A 24,748-nucleotide genomic window follows, 5' to 3' on the forward strand; every position below is an offset into this window, starting at 1 on the left:
AGTTACTACACGTCATCTGATGTTGACCGGATGGGCTAGGGGGCGTTTATAATTCCGTGGGCAGGTTATACCAATCATCTAATGTGGGTCAAATGTTGATCATAGCAGTTAGTATCGAAGACGGTAATTTTACACGCTAAAACTCACCCCAGTCTCCTCGCGCCGTTGGGCGATCAGCGTAGAGTAGAAATTTTACCATTATGGGATGTCGATTTACCCGGTCCATTTCCAGGTTGTATAATGGTATATACGTCCAAATCATGTTGTTTATCGAGTTATTGGCAATGGATCGCTACGTATTGTGACGAGCCAGAGTGCCGGGAGCCAAACCGAGTGCCCGGAAGTAATATGGCCGACCAGCACAACCTCCACAGCACTTCCTGTTTGGCGATTGCGCCGATCGGCCACCAGATGGTGCTCCTGAACCGCCAGAGAGCTCAGTGGGTCCTCCTGGTGGATCTCAGGCCAGCGGAGGGGAAATATGAATCCGATCACAGATTTTTTAAATATTGATATTAAAGACGCTGTAAAGCGTCCTTCGGCAACTTGAGCATGGCCGGGAAGGACGCTGTAACACGTCTTCTGGCAGTTAAAGTGTTAAACGCAACACAAGGCTTCAGTGTCCTCTGATGACATCACTAGAGGACATATTCAACCTCTTCAAATTATGATTTTTATTTTTGGTGAAATGCGCAGAGAGAGGAGCAAAGACTAAGGTCATAAGGATGTTGAGCTGGAGGACATATTCCAACTCATTACCTGATTGTTTTGGGGTGAAGTGCTGCTACAACTGTCCTGTAAGATTTGTGGTCATGACAGTTCACCCCAAACCCAAGATTCTGACCCTCTGGTTCCATCCCCCTTTTTCTTATCCCATCCCACCCCTCTGACCCACCTCAGAGGCCCAGACAGACCCTGTCCCATCCCACCCCTCTGACCCACCTCAGAGGCCCAGACAGACCCTGTCCCATCCCACCCCTCCGACCCACCTCAGAGGCCCAGACAGACCCTGTCCCATCCCACCCCTCTGACCCACCTCAGAGGCCCAGACAGACCCTGTCCCATCCCACCCCTCTGACCCACCTCAGAGGCCCAGACAGACCCTGTCCCATCCCACCCCTCTGACCCACCTCAGAGGCCCAGACAGACCCTGTCCCATCCCACCCCTCTGACCCACCTCAGAGGCCCAGACAGACCCTGTCCCATCCCACCCCTCTGACCCACCTCAGAGGCCAAGACAGACCCTGTCCCATCCCACCCCTCTGACCCACCTCAGAGGCCCAGACAGACCCTGTCCCATCCCACCCCTCTGACCCACCTCAGAGGCCCAGACAGACCCTCAGTTCCTCCAGCGTCAGGCCTCTGTCTCCGTCTCGATCGCAGTACTGAGAGAACTTCTTGGCGCAGCGCCGCGGCTTCAGTCTCCTCCGCAGGTACTGTCGTAGTGGACGCGCCTCGCGCTCACTCAGCACCCCGCTCGTGTCCAGGTCCAGCTTGTTGAAGTGCCAATGCAGCGCCACCTCTGGCCGGGAGGACTCCCAGTCCACTGGAGCGGCCGAGTCCACGGGGGGGGAGGCGGAGGCGGAGGAGGAGGAGGAGGAGAGAGAGGTGGAGGATGGAGGGATGGGCGATGGAGAGGAAGAGTTTGAGAGGGGTGTGCTTATTGTCCTGGTTGAGAAATGAGAGACAGGAAAAAAAGAGTGTGAGCTACAGATACACAATACTGATACTGGTATTGAATACTGGGCCGATGCCTGGCCGAAGTGGCGGGGTGAGGTGGGGTAAGGGGGGGTGAAGCGGGGTGATGCGGGGTGTAATGAGGTGAGGTGGGGTAAGGGGGGGTGAAGCGGGGTGTGACGGGATGAGGCGGGGTGTGAAAGGTAGGTCTGCCTACCTACCTACCTATTTAAACTGTCTGTCTGTCTGTCTATCCATCCATATATCTATCTATCTGTTGTAAATTCCCCACTATTTGTCATGCTGTGTATTATTATTTCCATTCAGGCCCTATTTTGGACAGCCCAGGGGTATTCTTAGTCCTAGTCAGGCATCTCTCTGGACAGCCCAAGGGTCCTTAGTCTGGTAATTAAATACAGGTGGTGAATTACCGGCACCTGTGTTTCCATTGCAGAATGAGAGTGCATTTCTGAGGAAGTAAGTTACCCACAGCCTCCAAATGTAGTGCCTGTTGTTTATGCTAGATAAATGTCATATGTAGCCTGCATTGTGTTTTTGTTAAGATGCTGTGACTTGTGTACATGATTAAGACTTGGGGTTTGCCGCCTTGTGTTGTGTTTGGTTCGTGCCGCTAATTGAGCTAATGCTAGCCAGCTGGTTATGCTATATAGCAGATTTCCATTAGCATTGGCTCGGTTTGCCGCATGGGCCGGACATGGCATGGAGTAGCAACTAGTCGTGGTCATACATATAGGTCACCTAACGGCCTAATGCAGGCAGTGTATAATGCCTGATACATATGACCTTTACCTCTGCTAATATGCTGTAGCATCTTTTCAATTATGTGTATATTCTAGATGCCAGCATGTTATGTTATGTTATTGTAGCAACCTGAAAAATGCCTATTATTCAGATGTGCTGACTTGCCTTTTATCTCCCCTTTGTGCACCAAGACATTCTAATTAGTTTCCATTAATATTCCCTCAAACAATGACGCAGGCTCCTCCTTGGTCTACTCGCTGGAATATGGATTATGAACAGTATCGCTGGACCATATTCACTCACCCAGCCTCCCTGTGTGGCTAGTTGGCGACCAGCAGGGGGCGGTGGCAGGCAGAGAGCGTACCAGAGAGCCGGCGGAGCAAGTAAATGGGGACGGAAGAGGGAAGGAGAGCCTCTTCGGTGTGGGATGTAGCCATGAACAGTCGCAGCTACGACGGGAGGTGCTTTGGAATAGCCCAGTGAGAGAAGTGAGCCAGAGAGCCCCGCCGGAGCCAGCGACGGGTGACGAGACATACTTGCTAGTGACGGGTTATTCTAGAAGCATCCGTGATAGTGCGTGAGTAAGAGAAACCGACCCAAGGACTAACGTCCATAGATAGCGTGGTATCATAGCAGTGTGTCCTGATAGTTAGCATGCCGCTAACGGCTATATAGACTCCAGTATACCCCGGGCGCCTGTACGTTAATGCCAAGCAAGCAGTGCAAAAATGCTTCCGCATTCGTCACCGCACGCTAGTGCGGTAAAGCGCCCTTCTTTTCAGACAAATGCTACCGTGCGTGCACCGGCGGCGGCGTGCTCGCTCAGGTGCGTGCGTGCGCCGGCGTGCTCGCGCGAGGTGCCCGCGCATGCGACACGAGCGGAGCTCAATATATATAAGTCACCGCCCCTTATTCAGTATCCAACAAATAGCTCAATTGGCAAGGACACATGGCTGTGGATCCTATGGCTTGTTTGCTGGCGAGTTCGAATCCCATCGAAAATATTTTTTAACGTGATTTTTTTTTAACGTGTATTCTTTCGCCGATTAAGGTTAGGCATTGTTTCGGAGTTGGTTAAGGTTAGAACGGTTAAGTTTAGGCGCTGTTAAGGAGCTGGTTAAGGTTAGAGTTTGTCAAAGAGAATGGCAATATAATTTCTATGGTTAAGGTTAAGGTTAGGCATTGTTTCGGAGTTGGTTAAGGTTAGAACGGTTAAGTTTAGGCGCTGTTAAGGAGCTGGTTAAGGTTAGAGTTTGTCAAAGAGAATGGCAATAGACAGCCTATTTCCGCGAAAATGAAAGGCGCATTACTGCATGCCACTACGGTAAATTTTTGCACTGCTTGCTTGGCATAAAGCTACACGCACCCCGGGCGCGAGGCGCTGAAGAGACCGGTGATGTAGTCAGCCACATTGCGTGACAGTATAACCGTATAGCAGACGGGTGGGCAAGAGTATTGCTGCGCGCCAACCCAGCACCGGCTGTCAGCAGCCGTCTTCACCGGCGTTCTGCATCTGCTCTGCACCGGCTGTGTTCGGCCAGCACGGGAGTCGTCCCGTCCAGCAGAGGTCGCCATCACACAGCACGTGCTCTCAGCCCACCACTGCCTCTGCTCCAACCCCGCCGAGAGCGTTCGACGCCATCTTGCCTTCCGGACGACGGTGGCGCGGCGAGGCCACCATTTGGATGAGTACAAATGAGCATCTATGCTCCGGAGCTATTACACCGTACACAGTGTGGTGCAGCCTGCGGGCGAAGTTAACGTTGCTACTACAGTTCATAAGGGGAACCCCAAACAATATATGCCGGCATTAAGATAGGACTTGTGTTTGGTATTTGTGGGCCCACCTTTTGATTTCTTTTTGAGTTCTTTTGAGTGTGATAAAGTGTATGGTTTGATTGACTGTCATGCCTCTTAACTTCCCGTCTTGTTCCAACTGTTTCTCCCTGGGGTCGAAGGTATTATTGTATAAGTGCTATATATGTTATTATTCTAATTATTAGTAATTAGGAATAATGATAGTGTATGCCATTTGACTCATTGCAGTAATACTTGTCACTGCCCAGTATAATTAATACTAAACAACTAAGATGGGAATTGTTGTGTGTGCGTCTCCATTCCTGTGCCCAGTATTAACTCTTTTGGTGTGGGTAACGTATATATGATTGACCCCTTCCTACCCAACTCTCCCCTTTTCATTGTAAGGTTTCTAGTGGTCATCAAGGGAGGGTACTGCTTGCGGGAGGGACAAATCCATTTAGGCATATCAGTCACTAGGTGTGGGAGGGCCCACGGAGGTACTCAAGGAAGTGAGAGCGAGTTGGGGAGTACTGCTGACCGCCCCGGAGAGGCGAGGAGGACCAGAGTACCAAACCAGGTTGGTAAATCCCGGGCCCCATTCACTCCCACTACCGGGTCCCGGTTTGATGCTCCAGGCCCAAAGACGAGGGTGCAGTCAGACGGAGCTCTACTGTGTCCAGCTACCTTGTGACTGCCAGCAACCGTTCCCACGAAGCAGGGATAATCCACCCTGCTACATTATGAAGTATGTATTCTGCTAATTTCCTGTATACTCTGCTTATCTGTTGCAGAATACCACTCTACCACTCACTCAATATCCCACTATTCCATCCAGCCTTACAACCTGGATGGAAATCACTCACTCAATCTCTCACTTTCATCCAGCCTTACAACCTGGATGAAACCCACTCTGGAATACCAATCACTCTGAAACACTCCATCATTTTGAGAGATCTTTCATTCAACAACAAATCCTAATTAAAATACAAAAGGACTGTTCTCTGTCTCTTGTGTCCACTCTCTGACCGGGGTGTGCTGTTTTGGATGAAGTGGCTCCAGCAAACATTACAAAACTTTTCTTTCTCAGGAAACTGAAAGAGTTCACAAATAACAGGGTGATTTTACACAACTTCTATCGCTGTGTGATCGAGAGCGTCCTTACTTCCTCCTGTACAATATGGTTTGGTAACATCACAGACCAGGAGAAGAAATATCTGAATAGAATTGTGCGTCTTGCACGCAAGACAATCGGGTCTAGCCTGCCAGCTCTAGAAGAGATCTATGGTGCCAGGCTGCTTTCCCGTGCCTCTGGCATTATCAACGACCCCTCTGGTCACCCAGCCGCAGGCCTCTTTGTCCCCCTCCCCTCGGGCAGACGCTACCGCTCTATCACATGCTCTACCTCTCGGTTTACAAAGAGCTTTTTCCCCAGTGCTGTGCGGAGCCTGAATGACTCCAAAGGCTAGTTTTGTATTTTATCCTATTTTGTTTCTGTGTTTTTATTAGTGTTATTAGTCAGGTCTGTGGAAGCGCTGTTTTAACTATGATATGCACTTTTAGGGGATGTTCGATATCAATTTTAGCATTTGTCCTTTTTATACTGTCTGTGTTTTTACATATTTTTCCTGTACTGTTTACACAGTGTTTGCTCATGTACCCGTATTCCAATGTGGATTCGTCCATACATGGCAATAAAAATCTTTGACTTTGACTTTGAAAACGTTATATCTTCATTACTATCTATCTATCTATCTATCTATCTATCTATCTATCTATCTATCTATCTATCTATCTATCTATCTATCTATCTATCTATCTATCTATCTATCTATCTATCTATCTATCTATCTATCTATCTATCTATCTATCTATCTACTGTATCTATCTATCTATCTATCTATCTATCTATCTATCTATCTATCTATCTATCTATCTATCTATCTATCTATCTATCTATCTATCTATCTATCTATCTATCTATCTATCTATCTATCTATCTGTGGTAAAGCTTAGGTGGTGTTTCATATAAGGACTCAGACAGCGTGGCCATTTCAAGTAACGTCTTTATTCATCTAACACAACTGCGCCTGCGCCACGCCTTACAGCAACAGCTATGGATGCCCGTAAGGGACATCCATTACATCTCCCCTTCTCCCAGGAATAAACCTAACCTCCTCAAGTATAAACATCCTCCAGTATATTCAGACATCTACTACAGACATCCATTACATCTCTCCTTCTCCCAGGAATAAACCTAACATCCTCAAGTATTGTAACTCCTTCCAAGCACTGCAGACACAAGTGGTTTCCTTTCGACGGGTTTATTAAAGGCTTGGTCCTCCAATCCACCGTGAAAACTCGTTGGCTGCATGCTACATAAAAAGGGGTCTTATTCTTCTGTTCTTGGTAACAGTCTTGATAGTGGTACACTACACATAGTGGTACACTCTTAGAGTTTAGAGAGCCTGTACAACTCGTCTCGGACCATTCCTGCCGCTTGCTTGCAGGTGTCTTAATCAGTCCCAGTCTCAGACCATCCCTGCCGCTTGCTCGCAGGTGTCTTAATCAGTTCCAAAGGTAAAAATGCGACAGCAGCCTAACGGGACACCATATATGACCAGACGTCAAAGTGAATATATTATAAATTGTAGCAAATTAAACAATAAAGAAAATAAGAAATGAAACATAAATACATTCTCAAATATTACACTTACAAACTGAAATATCATTTATAAGTACAAGTATGTTGAAATACTGATGTAACATTACATAACATTCCTGCACAGATAATACAGGTAAGTGCCTTCTAGCTGTAAGGTGAAGCACCCCCCTTTTTTTTTTTTTTTTTTTTTACTGAACGTAGTCCTTGAGCCATTCTGGCGGCTTTATCTGCCGTCTCGGAACGTCTCTCACTTTAGTCTCTGTACTCTCTCTCTCTCTAGTCAGGGCGCTTGGCGCTATTTCCTCCTCCGTTGTTTGCTCCTCCTGTGGAGTCGGTGTCTCTTGTGGCTCAGGGAGAGCTTGCAGATGAGCCCTGTTCCTCCTCACCACCTCTTCTCCTGCCCGGACCACATAGGAGCGTGGCGTGTCAGCCTTCCTGAGCACCGTAGATGGCCGTTTTGAGGTGGAGATCCACACCGATTGACCCGGTCTCAGTTCCGGCCTCTGTGTGGCCCGGTGTCTCTCATTAAAGTTCTGCGTCTGTCTCAGTTTCAGTTGGTAGTCCTTTTCCTGAAAGGCCTTCGTTTTGGGCCATTGTGGTTTCAGGTGGGCCGGCGCCTGTGGCAGTGGGGAGCGGAGCTTCCTGCCCATCAGGAGCTCAGCAGGTGATGGTCCATGCTGCAATGGTGTGACTCTGTACGCTAACAGTGCCCTGTGTGGGTCTTCATTCTTACTCAACAGTGACTTAGCCGTCTTGACAGCTCTCTCTGCCTCTCCATTGCTCTGGGCAAAGTACGGGCTACTTGTCACATGAGCAAAGTCATAATCTGTGGCAAAGGCGGCAAACTCCGCTGACGCAAACTGTGGACCATTATCACTCCTCAGGACCTCTGGGACCCCATGTCTGGAGTACATGGCCTTTAACGCCTCGATCACTCCTTTAGTTGTGGTAATGGGGGTTTTCTCTATTTCAATGTACCTTGAATAGTAGTCTACTGCTAACAGGTAGGTGGTGCCCTTTAGGTAAAACATATCCACCCCTACCTTTTGCCACGGCCGCTGAGGCAATGCCGATGGCATCATTGGCTCTGGATGCCGTGTCTGACTCTTCACACATGTTTCACACTGTGTTACTACCTTAGCGATCTGACTACTTAAGCCCATCCACCACACTGACTGCTCTGCTCTCGCTCTGCACTTAGATATCCCCATGTGTCCCTCATGTAAACGTGCCAGCATTTCTGTTTGCAAAGTCTCTGGTACTACTATCCTCCGTCCTTTCATTAAAAGGCCTCCTGCACAGTATAGCTCACTCTGGTAGATCCAGTAGGGCTTTAGCTGCTGTGGCAGTTCCTCCTGTCTTGGCCACCCCTTTTTGCACTGCTGTATAAGCTGTCTGCAGACAGAGTCCTTTTGCTGTTCCTCAGCAATCTGTTGCAGCTTTGCCTTAGACGCTGGTAGGCCCTGCTGTACTGCCTCAACAAACACCTGTGCTTCTCCTTCCAGCTCTCTTTCCTCCTCTGTCAGTGTGCGCACAATTGGGGCCCTTGATAATGCATCTGCCGTTATCAACGCTTTCCCTGGGACATTCCTATGTGGTATGTATATCTCAGTAGTCTAAGCCTAAAGCGCTGGATTCTTGGGGGTAAGTCATCTAGTGCCTTCGTACCTAACAGAGCCAACAGTGGCTTGTGGTCGGTCTCTATGGTAAATTGAAGGCCTATTATATACGAGCTGAGCCTTTCGCATGCCCATGTTACTGCCAGCGCCTTCTTCTCCACCTGGGCATATCTCTGCTCTGTGTCAGAGAGACTGCGTGAGATATAGGCTATCGGGCGCCACTCCTTGTTGTCCTGCATTTGGGTGAGGACTGCTCCCACTCCAAAAGATGATGCATCTGCAGACACTCTTGTCTTAGCATTTGGCCTGTACTGTGCTAGCACCCTATCTGAGGCCAGATCAGACTTCACCTTTTCAAAGGCTGTCTGCTGCACCTCTCCCCACACCCAGGCATTCTCTTTCACCAGTAAATCCCGTAGTGGTTTGGTAGTGTCGGTGAAAAGAGGTACAAACTTTCCCATGTATGTGGCCATGCCCAGGAACCGTCTCACGTCTGCGACATTTTGTGGAGCGGGCATGTCTACGATTGCCCTAACTTTCTCTGGGTCTGGCGCTATGCCCCCTGCACTGACTTTGTGGCCCACGAACACCAACTCTGTCTGTGCGAACACGCACTTTTCATTTAGGGTCAGGCCGGCTTCCTGAAGCCTGGACAGGACCGCAGTGAGCCTCTCATCATGCTGGGCCCTATCTACGCCACATACCAGCACATCATCTGCGTGGCATATTATGCCCGTCAGCCCGTCCAAGAGCTGCGACATGCGCCTCTGAAAATGTTCTGGACCAGAGCTGATCCCGAACGGCAGGACATTGAAACAGAAGCGGCCACATGGAGTAACAAATGTGGTGAGCTCTCTGCATTCTTCTGATAGGGGAATCTGCCAGAACCCTGAGCGTGCGTCTAGCTTAGTGAAGATCTTTGCCCCATTCAATTGAGCCAATGACTGCTCTACCGATGGTAGTATGTGTCGTTCTCTACATACCGCCTCATTGAGTCTAGTCAGATCCACGCAGATCCTGATGTCTGTCTTGTTGGGCTTTATCACGGGTACCATACCCGCACACCACGGCGTTGGCCTTTCTATCCTTGAAATTACTCCCATTTTTTCCATTCTCTCCAACTCCTCCTTGACTTTGTCTGCTAGTGGTATAGGCACTCTGCGTGGAGTAGTGAGTGAGTATGGTACCGCATCCTCCTTCAGGCGAATGCAGTAATCCCCCTCTAGCCTCCCCAGGCCTGCGAACACTGTGGGGAATTTACGCCTGAAAAAGTCCCCTGGGTCCTCCAGTTCATCAACCCGCTCTACCAGTCGCAAGGCTTCAACTGCTGGCAGGCCTAATAAGGGTCTGACTAAAGAATCTACTACAAATACCGGCTGGGCAACCGTTCCACTTTTGCTCTTGAGCCGGCATGTGACTTGCCCTGCTACCTGCAGCACCATGTTATTGGGCCCATATAGCTTCTTATCTGTTGCCATCAAGGGGCCATCTCTGCTATATTTATATAGCCTGGTGGGGATAGCAGTGACTGCTGCTCCTGTGTCTATTTTAAAAGAGATCACTTCTCCATTGAGTTCTATGTCTGTGTGCCAGCCAGAGACATGATCCTTCACTTCTCATAGAAAAAGGGTGTCCTGTTGTAATTCTCCCTCCTCTAGCATCTCATACACTGGCTGTGCGAAACGGCACACTGCAGCAAAATGCCCTGTCTTGTGGCACTTTCTACATTCTGCATTGCTAGCTGGACATTCTCTCCAGCTATGGGGGGGAAATCGACCACATTTCTGACATTTCTCTGTGTTTTTGACTGTCTCTGTCTGTCTTGTTCTGGTATACCCTGTTTGTTTGTGACCATATGCCTCTTTCTTTTTTAATGGACGAGAGATCGCATCCACCTCTCTCCTTTCCTCTGTGTGTGTAGCCCCGCCCCGCATCACAGTCTGTTGCTGCTTCACCATTTCCTGCTGTTTCACTTGACTGATAGCCTTGTTCAATGTCATGTCAGCGTCTAGCTGCAGTTTCTCTGAAAGGGCCAGGTCTTTTATCCCGACAATAATGCGATCCCGGATTAACTCCTCCCACAACACCCCAAAGTTACAGTGTTCTGCGAGTTTATGCACTGCCGTTATGAAGCTATCCGCGTCTTCCCCTGGCTCTTGTTTACGTACGTTAAACTGCGCACGCTCGAATATGACGTTATGTCGCCCTACGAAATGTTCTTCCAAACACGTAACCACAGTTGCATATACGAGCCTTTCCTGTGCACTCAGCTGAGTAGCATTTAGAATGTCCTCCGCTTCATCTCCCATGAAGTATATCAGCGTATTGACTTGGAATGCCTCTCCTTTCCTATCCAGTCCCGATGCAACGCGATATCTGTCAAACCTCCGGATCCATCTCGGCCAGTTCTTGCCATCTGTGCAGTCAAACTTCTCCGGTGCGCTGACATGGAAACTGTCCGTCTGCGCGCGACCTGCTGCCGGTGCTGGTGGCGCCGCCCTTGCTGCCGCTGGTGCCCCTTCGCCGTCCGACATAGTTAGCTAACGTTAGCTGTTGTGCTATCTCTTGTAATAGCCTGTAATATCTCTCTCGCCGCTTGACCAGTCTCTTCTCTTCGTCTCCTAGGTAACGGGTTAACCCTTCTGACATGGGTTGAACACTTCTGACACCATGTGGTAAAGCTTAGGTGGTGTTTCATATAAGGACTCAGACAGCGTGGCCATTTCAAGTAACGTCTCTTTATTCATCTAAAACAACTGCGCCTGCGCCACGCCTTACAGCAACAGCTATGGATGCCCGTAAGGGACATCCACTACACTATCTATCTATCTATCTATCTATCTATCTATCTATCTATCTATCTATCTATCTATCTATCTATCTATCTATCTATCTATCTATCTATCTATCTGTCTATCTGTCTATCTGTCTATCTGTCTATCTATCTATCTATCTATCTATCTATCTATCTATCTATCTATCTACCGGTATCTATATTCAAGTTTACTCAGAGTCTGTATCAACACACGCTGTAACTCCATAAGAAAGTCCACCCTTCCATGAACATTTTTTTTATAGCAATTCTCCCAGTCTGAGTGGGCAACTGTAATCTCCGAGAGAGTAAATAAACAAATCAGCGTCCACTGTGTGGTATTGGAATTAACTTAATACGCAAATAACCGATGGGATTCTAAGTCAGGGGTTTGGATTGGATTTTTGTTTACGCCAAAGCACCACAAGCCTCGTCTAATTACAAGGTTAGAAGCTTATAGCATCTTGCAGACATATGTAATCAGATCGCTGTGGCCCTAGACAAAATGTTCCCGGCTGTTCGCGCTGCAATAGCCAAATATGACAAATGAATTGTGTGAGATTCCTACAGATTTGAATCTTTAATTTGACTCAGACACCCAGACGGCCCCCACATCCCCATCAGTTATACAGCAGGTGAAACCCTGGGTTTTCGATGTCTAGACGTCTAACCAAAATGTGAGCAAAAGTAAAGGTTATCAGTCGCAAACATGCCGCTGAGAGAGAAAATACCAGAATGAAATCTGGGGATTAGAAGTGTGTGTGTGTGTAGTGTGCTATCCGACCTAACGTGAGATCTGCTATGCTGCATATGTGGTAAGAGAGAGAGAGAGAGATAGAGAGAGAGGGAGGGAGAGAGAGAGAGAGGTCTCAGATGGGTGTGTGTGTGGAAAAAAATAGAAAAAAAAATAGGAAGTGTGAAATATGAAATGGGACGGTTGAAAGGAGGAGGCCTGTTGGTAAATTAACTGAGGGATTAGCAGATGGAGAGAGATTATTGAACAACTGAAGCGTCTGAGTGACAGGAAGACATAAGATGGAGAGAACGAAAGAGATGGATGTAGAAATGCAGTATTCTGTCGCTGAGTTCCATTCTCACTCCTAATCAGATGCTTATCAAGTCACTGCTGGGGAATACAAAGTGAAACCCTTGTGTTTTGCATTCAAGGCAGGTATGAGCCAACAGCACCCAGCATGAAGAATGAAGGGATATCTAAGCCCAGTGGGTATTTCTAAGGTATTCCTAAGGTGATAAATGAATTGTCACAGTTGCTGTAGTTGTTTTTGAACCATTCAAATCAAACTAAATTCCAGCTAACTAGTTTCATTACTTGTTTGTGGTGGTAACTAGCTGATATCCTTTACAACTACTGACAGAGTGAATGATGGGCCAATCAGGGTAACCTAGAAGGAGATCATGCAATCGTCATGACCGGCTGCCCTTGACTTCTGTTTATTTACATTACTTGAGGTGTTTTAAAGGAAATCATTATTCCATTATGTGTGTCACATGTGATGAAGTTAGACTGACCTGTGAGAACTCAATCTCCCAGCATGCTCTGCTTCCAGCTGCAGGGCTCTGACCAGACTCTGCAGGAACTCTTTCTTACGAGCCCCTGGGCACCCTGGGAGAATAGAAGATAATAGAATATGGGTGCGTTCGATTGATCCTCGTCAACTCGGAAATGTATCATGTGACCAAATGGTGATAGCGTCCGGGTGTGCCACTTACAGGAGGTTGCAAAGTCAGGAGCTCAAATCAGATGCAAGGCAGCAGATTCAGATAATTCAACATTTATTTCTTGATGCAGGTGGTTGAGTGATTTCTAGGAATCCCAGCAAGTCAACACAGTATTTCTGATGGTGTCTCATGATACTCTGTGTTCTGAACTCATGTCTCATGGATGGTATTTACCACGACTTTACTTTACAAGTTGATGATGACTGATCGAGCGCACAATATGGTGTAACAGGTGTGTTACCAGGTGTGTTAGCAGGTGTGTTAGAATGTGTGTTACCAGGTATGTTAGCATGTGTGTTACCAGGAGTGTTACCAGGTGTGTTTGCAGGTGTGTTACCAGGTGTGTTACCAGGAGTGTTACCAGGTGTGTTAGCATTTGTGTTACCAGGAGTGTTACCAGGAGTGTTAGCAGGTGTGTTAGCAGGAGTGTTACCAGGAGTGTTAGCAGGTGTGTTAGCAGGTGTGTTACCAGGTGTGTTACCAGGAGTGTTACCAGGTGTGTTACCAGGTGTGTTACCAGGTATGTTAGAATGTGTGTTACCAGGAGTGTTACCATGTGTGTTACCAGGTGTGTTACCAGGTGTGTTACCAGGTGTGTTACCAGGAGTGTTACCAGGAGTGTTACCAGGTGTGTTACCATGTGTGTTATCAGGTGTGTTACCAGGTGTGTTACCAGGTGTGTTACCAGGTGTGTTAGCAGGTGTGTTACCAGGTGTGTTAGCAGGTGTGTTACCAGGTGTGTTACCAGGTGTGTTACCATGTATGTTACCAGGTGTGTTACCAGGTGTGTTACCAGGTGTGTTACCATGTATGTTACCAGGTGTGTTACCAGGTGTGTTACCAGGTGTGTTAGCAGGTGTGTTACCAGGTGTGTTAGCAGGTGTGTTACCAGGTGTGTTACCAGGAGTGTTACCATGTGTGTTACCAGGTGTGTTACCAGGTGTGTTACCAGGTGTGTTACCAGGAGTGTTACCAGGTGTGTTACCAGGTATGTTACCAGGAGTGTTACCAGGTGTGTTACCAGGTGTGTTACCAGGTGTGTTACCAGGTGTGTTACCAGGTGTGTTACCATGTATGTTACCAGGAGTGTTACCATGTATGTTACCAGGAGTGTTACCAGGAGTGTTACCATGTATGTTACCAGGAGTGTTACCAGGAGTGTTACCATGTATGTTACCAGGAGTGTTACCAGGAGTGTTACCATGTATGTTACCAGGAGTGTTACCAGGTGTGTTACCATGTATGTTACCAGGAGTGTTACCAGGTGTGTTAGCAGGTCGAGGTACAGATAACTGCCAATGGGAGAAAATGTCTGAAAATATAAAAAATTATATAATTTTATTAAACAAGGCCCTTGCGAAGGCTTGTGTAGCCACAACCCTTAGGTCACCGGCAATGTTTAACCCTTTCACTGCCGCACTACCAAATAAAGAGCCTTTGTTTTATTTTGTTTAAAATGTTAACCCTTTTACTGCGACAATACACAGAAGGTGTACCTTCTGTCACGTGGCAGTGAAAGGGTTGAATGAATGAAATGAATGAATGAATGAATGAAAACTTTATTTAACAGATTGCAGAATGGGTACAATACAGTACGGCTCAATACATACAATTGTTAAGGGGATGCAGACCTGAGAAAGACGTTTGTCTTGTTTCCATCAGGGTCCCCCATTTTCAATTCATATAGACATATATGACATACATGACATACAGATAGTCAGTACTGCTACATCTATACATTTATGACATACCAGATTTGCAAATACAGTACTGTTTGTGGTACAGAAGGAGTCAAGAAAAGGGAGTATATACATTTGACGTAGAAACTGTACATTGGAGGAGGTTGGGTGGGGGGGGTTGGGTACATTGGGATATTGACAACCATACTGGGTAATTTACATTGGAGGTGGTTGGGGGGGGGGGGGGGGGCGGGGGGCACACTGTATAAACAAGTAACACTGTACATTGAGGGGGGGGGGGAGGAGACACTGTACAAACAAACACAATTGTACATTGAACTATTGACAAAACCATACTAGGTAAATGACTGTACATTGGAGGGGGTTGGGTTAGGATATTTACAGGGGCCAGTGTTGAATTGCAGTCTCCCGTAGGTGTCCCTTGAGAGAGGTTTTGAAAGTGGGTAGTGATCCACATTCCTTTACAGCTTTGGGTAGGGCGTTCCACATTGATGTGGCATAATTGCGAAACGTGTTTAGTCCCTTATTTGAGCCGAATCTGGGTTTAACATGATTTGTGGAGCTCCCTCTGGTGTTGTGATCGTGGTATTCACTGACCTTTGGGAAGTATTTTGACATGTACATGGGTACCTTGGTCGTGTAGTGTATCTTGTAGACCAGGCCCATTGCAAGTTGTTGTACTCTGTCGTCTACTCTAAGCCATCCTAGGTTGTCAAAGTGGGCAGGGGTGAGGTGGGTTCTAGGAGTAAGGTCAAGCAGTAGTCTGACCAGTTTGTTTTGAGATGTTTGTAATTTTGTTTTTAGCGCCTTTGAGGTGCTTTGGTACCATGAGGTGCAAGCATAGTCGTAGTACCCCTGAATGAGTGCTCCTGCCAGAGTCTTCAGGGTGTTCTTGTTTACCAGAGAGGAGATCCGGTACAAGAATCGAGTTCGTTGGTTGACTTTTTTTATTACATTGGATGCCATTTTGTCACAGGAGAGATTAGCCTCTAGGATGGAACCCAGGTAGGTAATTTCATCTTTCCTTGTGACAATATTGTCACCCACTGTAACTGAGAAGCCGTCGGTCTTGCTGAGTTTGTTATTTGAACCGAAGAGAATGGACTCTGTTTTGCCCATGTGTAATGATAGTTTGTTATCAGCAAGCCATATGCAGATTCTGCCTAGTTCCGAGCTGAGGGTTTTTTCAACCTGTAACTTGTTCTTGTCAGAGACCAGCAGGGCTGAGTCGTCCGCAAACAGGAACAAGTTGCAGTCACAAGCTGACGACATGTCATTTGCATAAATTAGGAACAGTAGCGGTCCTAGTATGCTTCCTTGGGTTAACATTTTAAACAAAAATGATAACCCATAACATAACAAAGTCGTCATAGAGGGGCGATCATTTTGGGAGTTTGAAAATGGCGTGCAAACAGAAACATCCACCTCAGAATATCACTAAAAAGGGAGGTTTACGCTCAATACCAAGATGGCGATGATCAATCTCCTCCGACAGAAGAAAATACGAATTCGACAGGGGAGGACATAGCGAATATCTTTATAATCCTGAAGAAAATATCTAAGGAGATGCAAAGCTGGAAGGGAAACTGTCAACACTTGTGACAAGGATCAGTGATGTGGAGGGGAGACTGGGCTTTCTGGAGGACGCCGACAAACAGCTACAGGCTGACCCACCCGCTACCAGAGCTGAGATGGAGGCTATCCGGGATAAAATTTACGACATGGAGGACAGAAGCAGACGCAATAACCGTGCAAACCGACAAACGTGCTCAAACTTTTGCCAAAACAATGCCGCGAGTGGGCGGCACTCAGAGCGAACCACTCTACCGACGGGTCATGGACCTGAATCGTATTTGTCTGTGTTTTTGTTTTAGTTTATTTTTTTCATCACACTATGTTCTGTTTGCAGCGTGTCATGGTGTTTTTTATTGTTGTTTTTTGTCAAGTGCCCCGTGATGGTCGACATGGTTAAAAATACTTCACTTAGCTGCCAGGATATCACCGGTCATTATTACTATTCTGCGGGGTCATGTCTGCTCAGAATAATAATAAGCTGTGCCTCGCCACATGAATGAATGAATGAATGAATGAATGAATGAAAACTTTATTTAACAGATTGCAGAATGGGTACAATACAGTACGGCTCAATACATACAATTGTTAAGGGGATGCAGACCTGAGAAAGACGTTTGTCTTGTTTCCATCAGGGTCCCCCATTTTCAATTCATATAGACATTTATGACATACACAACATACATGACATTTATGGCATAGGGACATATAGGTATTTAGTACTGATACATTTGTGACATAAACGGTATTCAAATATACAGTACTGTTACCCCTAGATCCTGACAGAGTATATACATATGATTGGGAGGGGACTGTACATTAGGAGGGGGTGGGTGGGTGGGAGAGAAATATACATACGGCGGGGAGGGAATATATACATGCGGTGGGGAGGAGACTGTCTATTAGGAGGTGGTGGGGGTTTTGGACTTGGACATGGACTTTATACTTTATAAATTGAAATCCTCCAGGTATGATATAATGTTTTTGCAGGAATGACATTTGTCATTGGAAGAATCGAAGCGTTTATGTAAGGGATGAGTGGGTCACATGTTCTGTAGTGCCGGTACCAGTCAAAGTAGGGGAGTCATTATACTAGTGAACAAACAGCTGCAATTTAAATGTCTGAGAGAGCTCAAAGATGAGGAAGGGAGGATGGTCATTATCTTGGCTGAGATTCAGGGGAAAGTATTTATTCTAGCCAATACATATGCTCCTAATGGGGATGTCCCAATGTTTTTTACTGACCTGGAATGTAAATTAAATGACATGGTGACTATCCAATCATATGTGCTTGGGACATGAATATTGCTATGGATGCTGTTCTGGATAGGAGTACACCGACCACTGCTAGACCCCCAGATCAATTTCCACAGTGGGAGGAATGTGTTCTGCCCTGGGGCTTGTGGATGCTTGGCGTATGCTAAATCCTAAGGGGAGGGACTATACCTTTTTTTCTTCGGTTCACGGTGTATTCTCAAGGCTTGATTCTTTTTTTTATCTCTAAAGACCTGCTCCCATCTACATTGGCCTGTTCAATTGGCAACATTATAGTGTCAGATCACGCAAGGGTGACCCTTGAGCTGCTCCCCATTGACCGTGCAAAGAGGTCCTCTAGATGGAGATTTAACTCGTCTCTACTGCAGGATATCGACTTTAAAGCCATGCTGAAAAATCAGATTGATATGTATATAGAGACCAATGTTCCTTCCGCGCCATCCGCGGGGGTTGCTTGGGAAGCCCTGAAGGCTTTTGTGAGGGGTCACGTAATTCAATATGCATCATATAAGAAAAAGCAGAACGCCAAAAAGATTGGTGATTTAGAAAAAAGGTTGCTGGTAGCGGAGGGACAGCTGAAACAAAAAATATCACCAAATAACCTAAGGCTTAGTTGTAACTCAATTCAAGTATGAGTATAATTGTATTATTTCGCAGAAGGTTGAGTTTGGATTGTTTAGGGCCAGGCAGAATTACTTTGAATCAGGGGACAAAGCCGGTAAGTTGCTGGCCAGGTATATTAAACACAAGGAGTCATCATCCACTATTTCGGCTATCCAGGTACAGGGGGGAGCCCTGGTGACTAAGGCCAGTGATATTAACAATGCTTTTAAAGAATTCTACATGGGTCTTTACACTTCCTCTTCCAAGGCAACACAGCAGGAAATTCCTTTCTTTTTAGCGGGTTGGATCTCCCTACATTAGATGCGGGTCAACATGAGTATCTAGACGCCCCAATACCAGAGGATGAAATAGCAGAGGTTATTAGGAAATTGCCGTCCGGTAAAGCGCCGGGGCCTGATGGTCTCACAGCTGAGTTCTTTAAATGCTTCTCAACAGAGTTGACACCTCTACTGCAGAGTATGTATACTGAAGCTCTGGATAGAGGCCATTTACCCCCCACCCTATCACAGGCCTTAATATCTCTAATATTGAAAAAAAGAACCCTCCGAGTGCAAGAACTATCGTCCAATTTCCCCGATTTCCCAGGATGTAAAAGTGCTTTCCAAAATACTTGCAAACCGTTTGGATGGAGTAATATCCTCCCTGGTGCATCCTGACCAAGTTGGATTTATTCGCAAAATAAATTCGGCTGATAACATCAGACGCCTTATCAATGTAATGTGGGCAGTCAGTAACGATAATGAACGAACTGCCGCCATCTCACTGGACGCTGAAAAGGCGTTTGATAGTGTAGAATGGGATTACTTATTTTCAACCCTGGAAGCGTTTGGATTCGGTCGGACCTTTATAAAATGGGTGAAGCTGTTGTATAACCAACCGGAGGCAGCGGTGCAAACAAATGGGATAATCTCCTCATATTTCAAGCTCGGCCGCGGGACACGCCAAGGTTCGCCCCTTTCTCCTTTGCTTTTCTGTTTAGCGCTTGAACCCTTGGCAGCAGCTATACGTAAGGACCCAAGTTTCCCTGGCGTTACAGTGGGGGGCGCGGCCCAAAAACGTATGCTTTATGCAGATGATATTTTACTTTTTGTTACAGATCCAGGCAATGCTGTACCTGCACTACTCAAGACAATGGATACATTCTCAAGATTTTCTGGGTAGGGTGGCTGGGTGGCGCAGCGGACATTGCGCTCGTCACCAACGCAAGAGACACCGGGTTCGAATCCGGCTGTCGGCGTTGCCTCCGGCTTGGGCCGGCCGTCATACTAACTCAATTGGCAGAGTTAGCGGGTGGAAGTCGATGGGTGGTAATCTGGACGTTGTGGACAGCGACTCCTACAGGTCGGTTGGGGGACGCCTGCACAGCAGAGACAGGAAATGGCGGGGGTAGTGTGAGCCTCCCACACGTTACACCTCGCCAATGAGTGAAAGTCCGCGCTGGCAGGTGAAAAGATGTGACAGGCTGCCTCCTCGTGTATCGGAGGGGACACGTGATGCAAGGCTTCTATCCTCCCTACAACCAGCCAGTGGGGGGCATATGCGAGCAACGTTCAAGACAGGGGAGGGAAGAATTGGCACAGCGAAATTGGGATGGGAGAAAAATAGAAAAAGAGGAGAAAAAGTGGATAAAAAAATGATTTTCTGGGTATAAGGTTAATTGGTCGAAGTCGGAGGCTCTTCCCCTAACGCCCTACTGCCCAAAATCATTATTTAAAGATGGCTAATTTTAGTGGCCTGAAAAGGGTATTCGGTATCTAGGGATCCTTTTCCTCAGGCAAGTAAATTACATTGTAAGGGTCAATTTTGACCCACTACTAGGCAAAATTTCAGCGGATGTGGAGAGATGGGCTCCCCTTTTCTTGTCACTATGGGGCAAGGTCAATGTTCTTAAGATGAACTGCATTCCCAGAGTAAACTACCTCCTCCAGTCACTGCCGATAGCAATACCTAGCAAGTATTTCAAACAATTTGACAGAATATGCAACACATTCCTGTGGAACGGTAAAAGACCCATGATGCGTATTGGTAAACTACAACAGCCTGTAGACAGAGGTGGTCTGGGTCTCCCCAAATTATTACTATATCATTACGCTTACAGTTTCAGGCATATGACACAGTGGGCCCTGCCCCCTGAGAGAGCGCCTCCATGGTACATAATGGAGCAGTCGGTATATCACAGCTAAATTACCACCAACTGCCCGAACTCACCCTATTATCTCTCACCTACAGGCCGTATGGAAGAAGGTGTCCCGCATCTTCCATATCAATCCAAATTTAAGCCTATAGTATATGGGCTAACCCCAAACTGTGTATAGGCAGATCCCCCTTTATGTGGAAGGAATGGATAGACAAAGGCATCCTCACCTCTCAAGATGGCGCCGCTATGCCCGGTCGCCTGTCTGTTCGCTCCGTCGAGATTGTGCTTACTTTTGTTAATATTTATAGTTTTAAGAGTTTTGTCTGTACCAACAGTAGGTGCATTTAATGTGTATGACCGTCAGTCACTTATAGACATCGGATTACGGGAAACTTACCGATTGGATTACTCACTGAATCAGCTTTCCGAACCGCAGCAATGGCCTATGGAGATTCTCAGAACAATGGGACCAGATCCTGACCCCAGGAACAAAGGAATCATCAGGCGGCAAGGGAAGAGAGCTGGGATCCGTAACAGGCTGAGATCCAGACGACACCGAACGCCACTACCCAGTATATTGCTAGCCAATGTACAATCAATTGACAATAAACTGGATGACATCCGAGCAAGGATTCAATACCAAAGAGACGTTAGAGACTGTAACGTTCTCTGCTTCACCGAGACGTGGTTTGATGCCGGACGTCCCAGACCACGCCATACAACCGGCTGACCACTTCTTCATCCACCGCAAGGACAGATCAGCATTGTCCGGCAAACAACGTGGAGGAGGTATTGCCTTCATGTTTAACAACAATTGGAGCGATCCAGCTAACGTGAAGGAATTATCGAACCACTGCTGCCCAGACCTGGAATATATAACCATCAAGTGTCGTCCTTTCTTCCTCCCGAGGGAGTTAACGGCGATCATCCTTGTAGGAGTGTATATTCCACCGCAAGCCAGCAATAATGTCGCGCTCTCCAGACTCCACGACGAGGTAAATAAAATCCAAGCGGCGAACGTTAACGCCGCCATAATAGTGGTGGGTGATTTCAATAGCGCCAATCTGAGAAAGGTATTACCTGACTTCTATCAGCATGTGACTTGTAACACCAGAGGCGGTAACATCCTAGATCACTGTTACACGCAATTCAAGGGTGGATACAAGGCTCATTCTGCTAGTGGCTTTGGTAAGTCAGATCACGCGTCCATTTTCCTTTCACCAAAGTACAAACAGAGAATCAAAAGCACTCCCGTAGTCTCGCGAGAGGTGCAGAAATGGGATTTGACGTCAGAGGAGACGCTCCAGGCTGCGTTTGACTGCACAGACTGGAGCGTGTTCCGCGACACAGATAACATTCATGTCTACACGGAGACAGTGCTGGACTATGTTCGTACTTTGGTGGCAGAAACAATCCCCACTACCACAATGAGAGTTTACCCAAATCAAAAACCCTGGGTAGACAAATCCGTCCGTGAAGCTCTGAGAGCGCGCACCAAAGCATACAACGACGGCCTAGTGGCAGGCAACATGAATGACCACAAGGTGGCGCGATACAACGTAAGGAGGACAGTGACAGAGGCCAAACGGCGCTACAAGGATCAAATTGAACTCCAGTTTGAACAGGCTGACTCTAGAGCTATGTGGCAGGGGCTCAAAACGATGACAGACTACAAAGGCGCCTCCCTCAAACTGAACAGTGACATCTCCTTAGCAAATGACCTCAATACCTTCTATGCGAGGTTTGATGCTGGTAATAACAACACCAGCCCACAAGCCACGGCAATGGGGGGGGGGGGTCTGCTGCTGATGGAGACTCAGTGTTCAGGGTAACAGAGCATGAGGTGAGGCGGACCTTTAAAAAAGTGAATATCAGGAAGGCAGCAGGTCCGGACGGCATCCCCGGCCGTGTCCTAAAAGTCTGTGCCGACCAACTGGCCCCGGTATTCACTGACATATTTAACCTGTCCTTAGAACAGGCTGTCATCCCCACCTGCCTGAAGAAGTCCACTATTATCCCTGTACCCAAAAAATCCAAGCCTGCTTGCCTCAACGACTACCGCCCTGTAGCTCTCACCTCCATAGCCATGAAGTGCTTTGAGAAGCTAGTAAAGGGCTACATCTGCTCCTCCCTCCCCATCAACATGGACCCCCTGCAATTTGCATACCGCCCCAACAGGTCCACGGAGGACGCCATAGCCCATGTGCTGCACAGAGCAGCATCACACCTGGACAAGAGGCAGGGGAACTATGTGAGAATGCTATTCATCGACTACAGCTCGGCATTCAATACCATAGTCCCCTCCATACTCATAGCCAAGCTCAGGGACCTGGGCTTGAACTATGACCTCTGCCAGTGGGTCTTGGACTTCCTGACGGGCAGACCCCAGGTGGTGAGAGCAGGCAACTGCACCTCCTCATCCATCACCCTCAACATAGGGGCCCCCCAGGGCTGTGTTCTGAGTCCCCTCCTCTACTCCCTGTACACACACGACTGTGTGGCTCAGCGGAGTAGCAATACAATCATCAAATTTGCTGACGACACAGTGGTGGTGGGCCTGATCTCTGCCAACGACGAGAGGGCCTACCTGGAAGAGGTCAAGGTCCTGGCGGGATGGTGCCAGGAAAACAGCCACTCCCTGAACGTCAGCAAAACAAAGGAGATGATTGTGGACTTCAGGAGGTCGGGGGTCAAGGACTACAGCCCCCTCAGCATCGACGGGGCACCGGTTGAGAGAGTCAACAGCTTTAAGTACCTCGGAGCCTACATATCCGAGGACTTGACATGGACCACACACATTGACAGTGTTGTGAAGAAGGCACGACAACGCCTCTACTTCCTCAGGCGCCTAAGGAAGTTCCAAGTCAGTCAGAAGATCCTTAAGAACTTCTACTCATGTACAATAGAGAGCATCTTGACTGGCAACATCACCTCCTGGTTTGGGAATAGCACTGCACAAGACCGAAGCAGACTACAAAGAGTGACACGTTCAGCCGAACGCACAATTGGAGGGGGGCTCCCCACCCTCCAGAACATTTACAACAAGCGTTGCAAGGGCAAGGCTAAGAGAATCATTAAAGACTCCAGTCACCCGAACAACTGCCTCTTTGAACTGCTGCGGTCAGGCAAGCGATACCGGAGTCTCAAGGCGAGCACAGAAAGACTCAGAAGAAGCTTCTATCCCCAGGCCATCAGGCTGCTAAACGAACAATGAACACTACACAACAACAACCACCAAACGCACATAGCACACACATCCACACGCACACACTCACTTTAAACAAACACACTGTAGCACCCACTCCACACACTTTATAGCACACACCCACTTTAAACAAACACACTGTAGCACCCACTCCCCACACTTTATATTTATTGATGAAGGATTGCACTACAACTCGTACACCTTACTGTAAATTGTACCTAAATTGTACCTCATCCCATTTCTGCTTTGCACTATATAGTACTGTACATTAGTACACTGCATAGTATTGTATATTATATGGTAACTCAGTTACGTCTATTCTGCATCGAACATTGTACATATGTCTATACTGAACACTGTGACCTCATTTTCTACTTCTAAATTACATGCTATACTATGTTATTTGATACTATCTTGTCTAGCACAGTCTCTGGAGCGTAACAGTAAGAAGCATTTTGTATGAAAGTATTCTGTACTTCTGCATGACAACTATTAAAGAAACTTGAACTTGAACCCTGGGGGACCTCTATGAAGACGATGCATTATAATCATTTGATAAACTGATCCAACAATATCATCTGGCCAACAATCAATTCTGGAGATATTTACAATTGAGGCATCTTCTCATAAGCACATTTGGCTCTCCACAGACCCTCCCCCAGGGTACAGATCTGCTTAAAAAGATTTTGGCTATCTCTGGGTTGGGACATGAAGCCTCTGTTTATTACTCCATATTTATCGACAGGGAGGGCAGTGGGATCTCCTCTGCTCTCAAAATAGTCTGGGAAAAGGACTTAGGGGTCACATTTGAGGAGGAGGACTGGGATAGAATCTCGGGGATCCCCAAACAGGTGTTCAGGGATATCAGAACAAGGCTAATACAATTCCAGATCTTCCACCGCATCTATTGGACCCCCTCTAGAATGTATAGACTGGGCGTGAAAGACAATCCAGACTGCTGGAAATGCCAGACAGGGGAGGGGGATCTAGTCCATGCACTCTGGTCATGTCCGAAAATCTGAGATTTCTGGAGTAACATCCACGACTACATCACAGAGGTTACAGGGAATGAGTATGAGTTCTGCTCCGGTTTATATATCCTGGGGGATCCCTGCAGTCTTAGCCATTTCGCAAAGCCCCTAGCTGATTGGATACAAACTAGC

At 47.2% G+C, this 24,748-nt stretch overlaps 1 protein-coding gene across 1 annotated transcript in view; it reads right to left on the reverse strand.

The window, feature by feature from the left end:
* Positions 1-1,319: 1,319 nt before the first annotated feature.
* LOC311224254 (SPARC-related modular calcium-binding protein 1-like) overlaps positions 1,320-24,748 on the reverse strand; it is a gene marked incomplete at both ends in the record, with an annotated part of 41,347 nt that continues 17,918 nt past the window's right edge. Inside the window, 2 exons of the mRNA XM_084309167.1 lie at positions 1,320-1,668; positions 12,863-12,956. Coding sequence (XP_084165293.1) covers positions 1,320-1,668; positions 12,863-12,956 — 443 coding nt within the window. The remainder of the gene's footprint in view (positions 1,669-12,862; positions 12,957-24,748) is intronic.

Source organism: Notolepis coatsorum (assembly GCF_963971535.1).
Source record: "Notolepis coatsorum genome assembly, chromosome: 1".
In the NCBI taxonomy this organism is placed as follows: Eukaryota; Metazoa; Chordata; class Actinopteri; order Aulopiformes; family Paralepididae; genus Notolepis; species Notolepis coatsorum.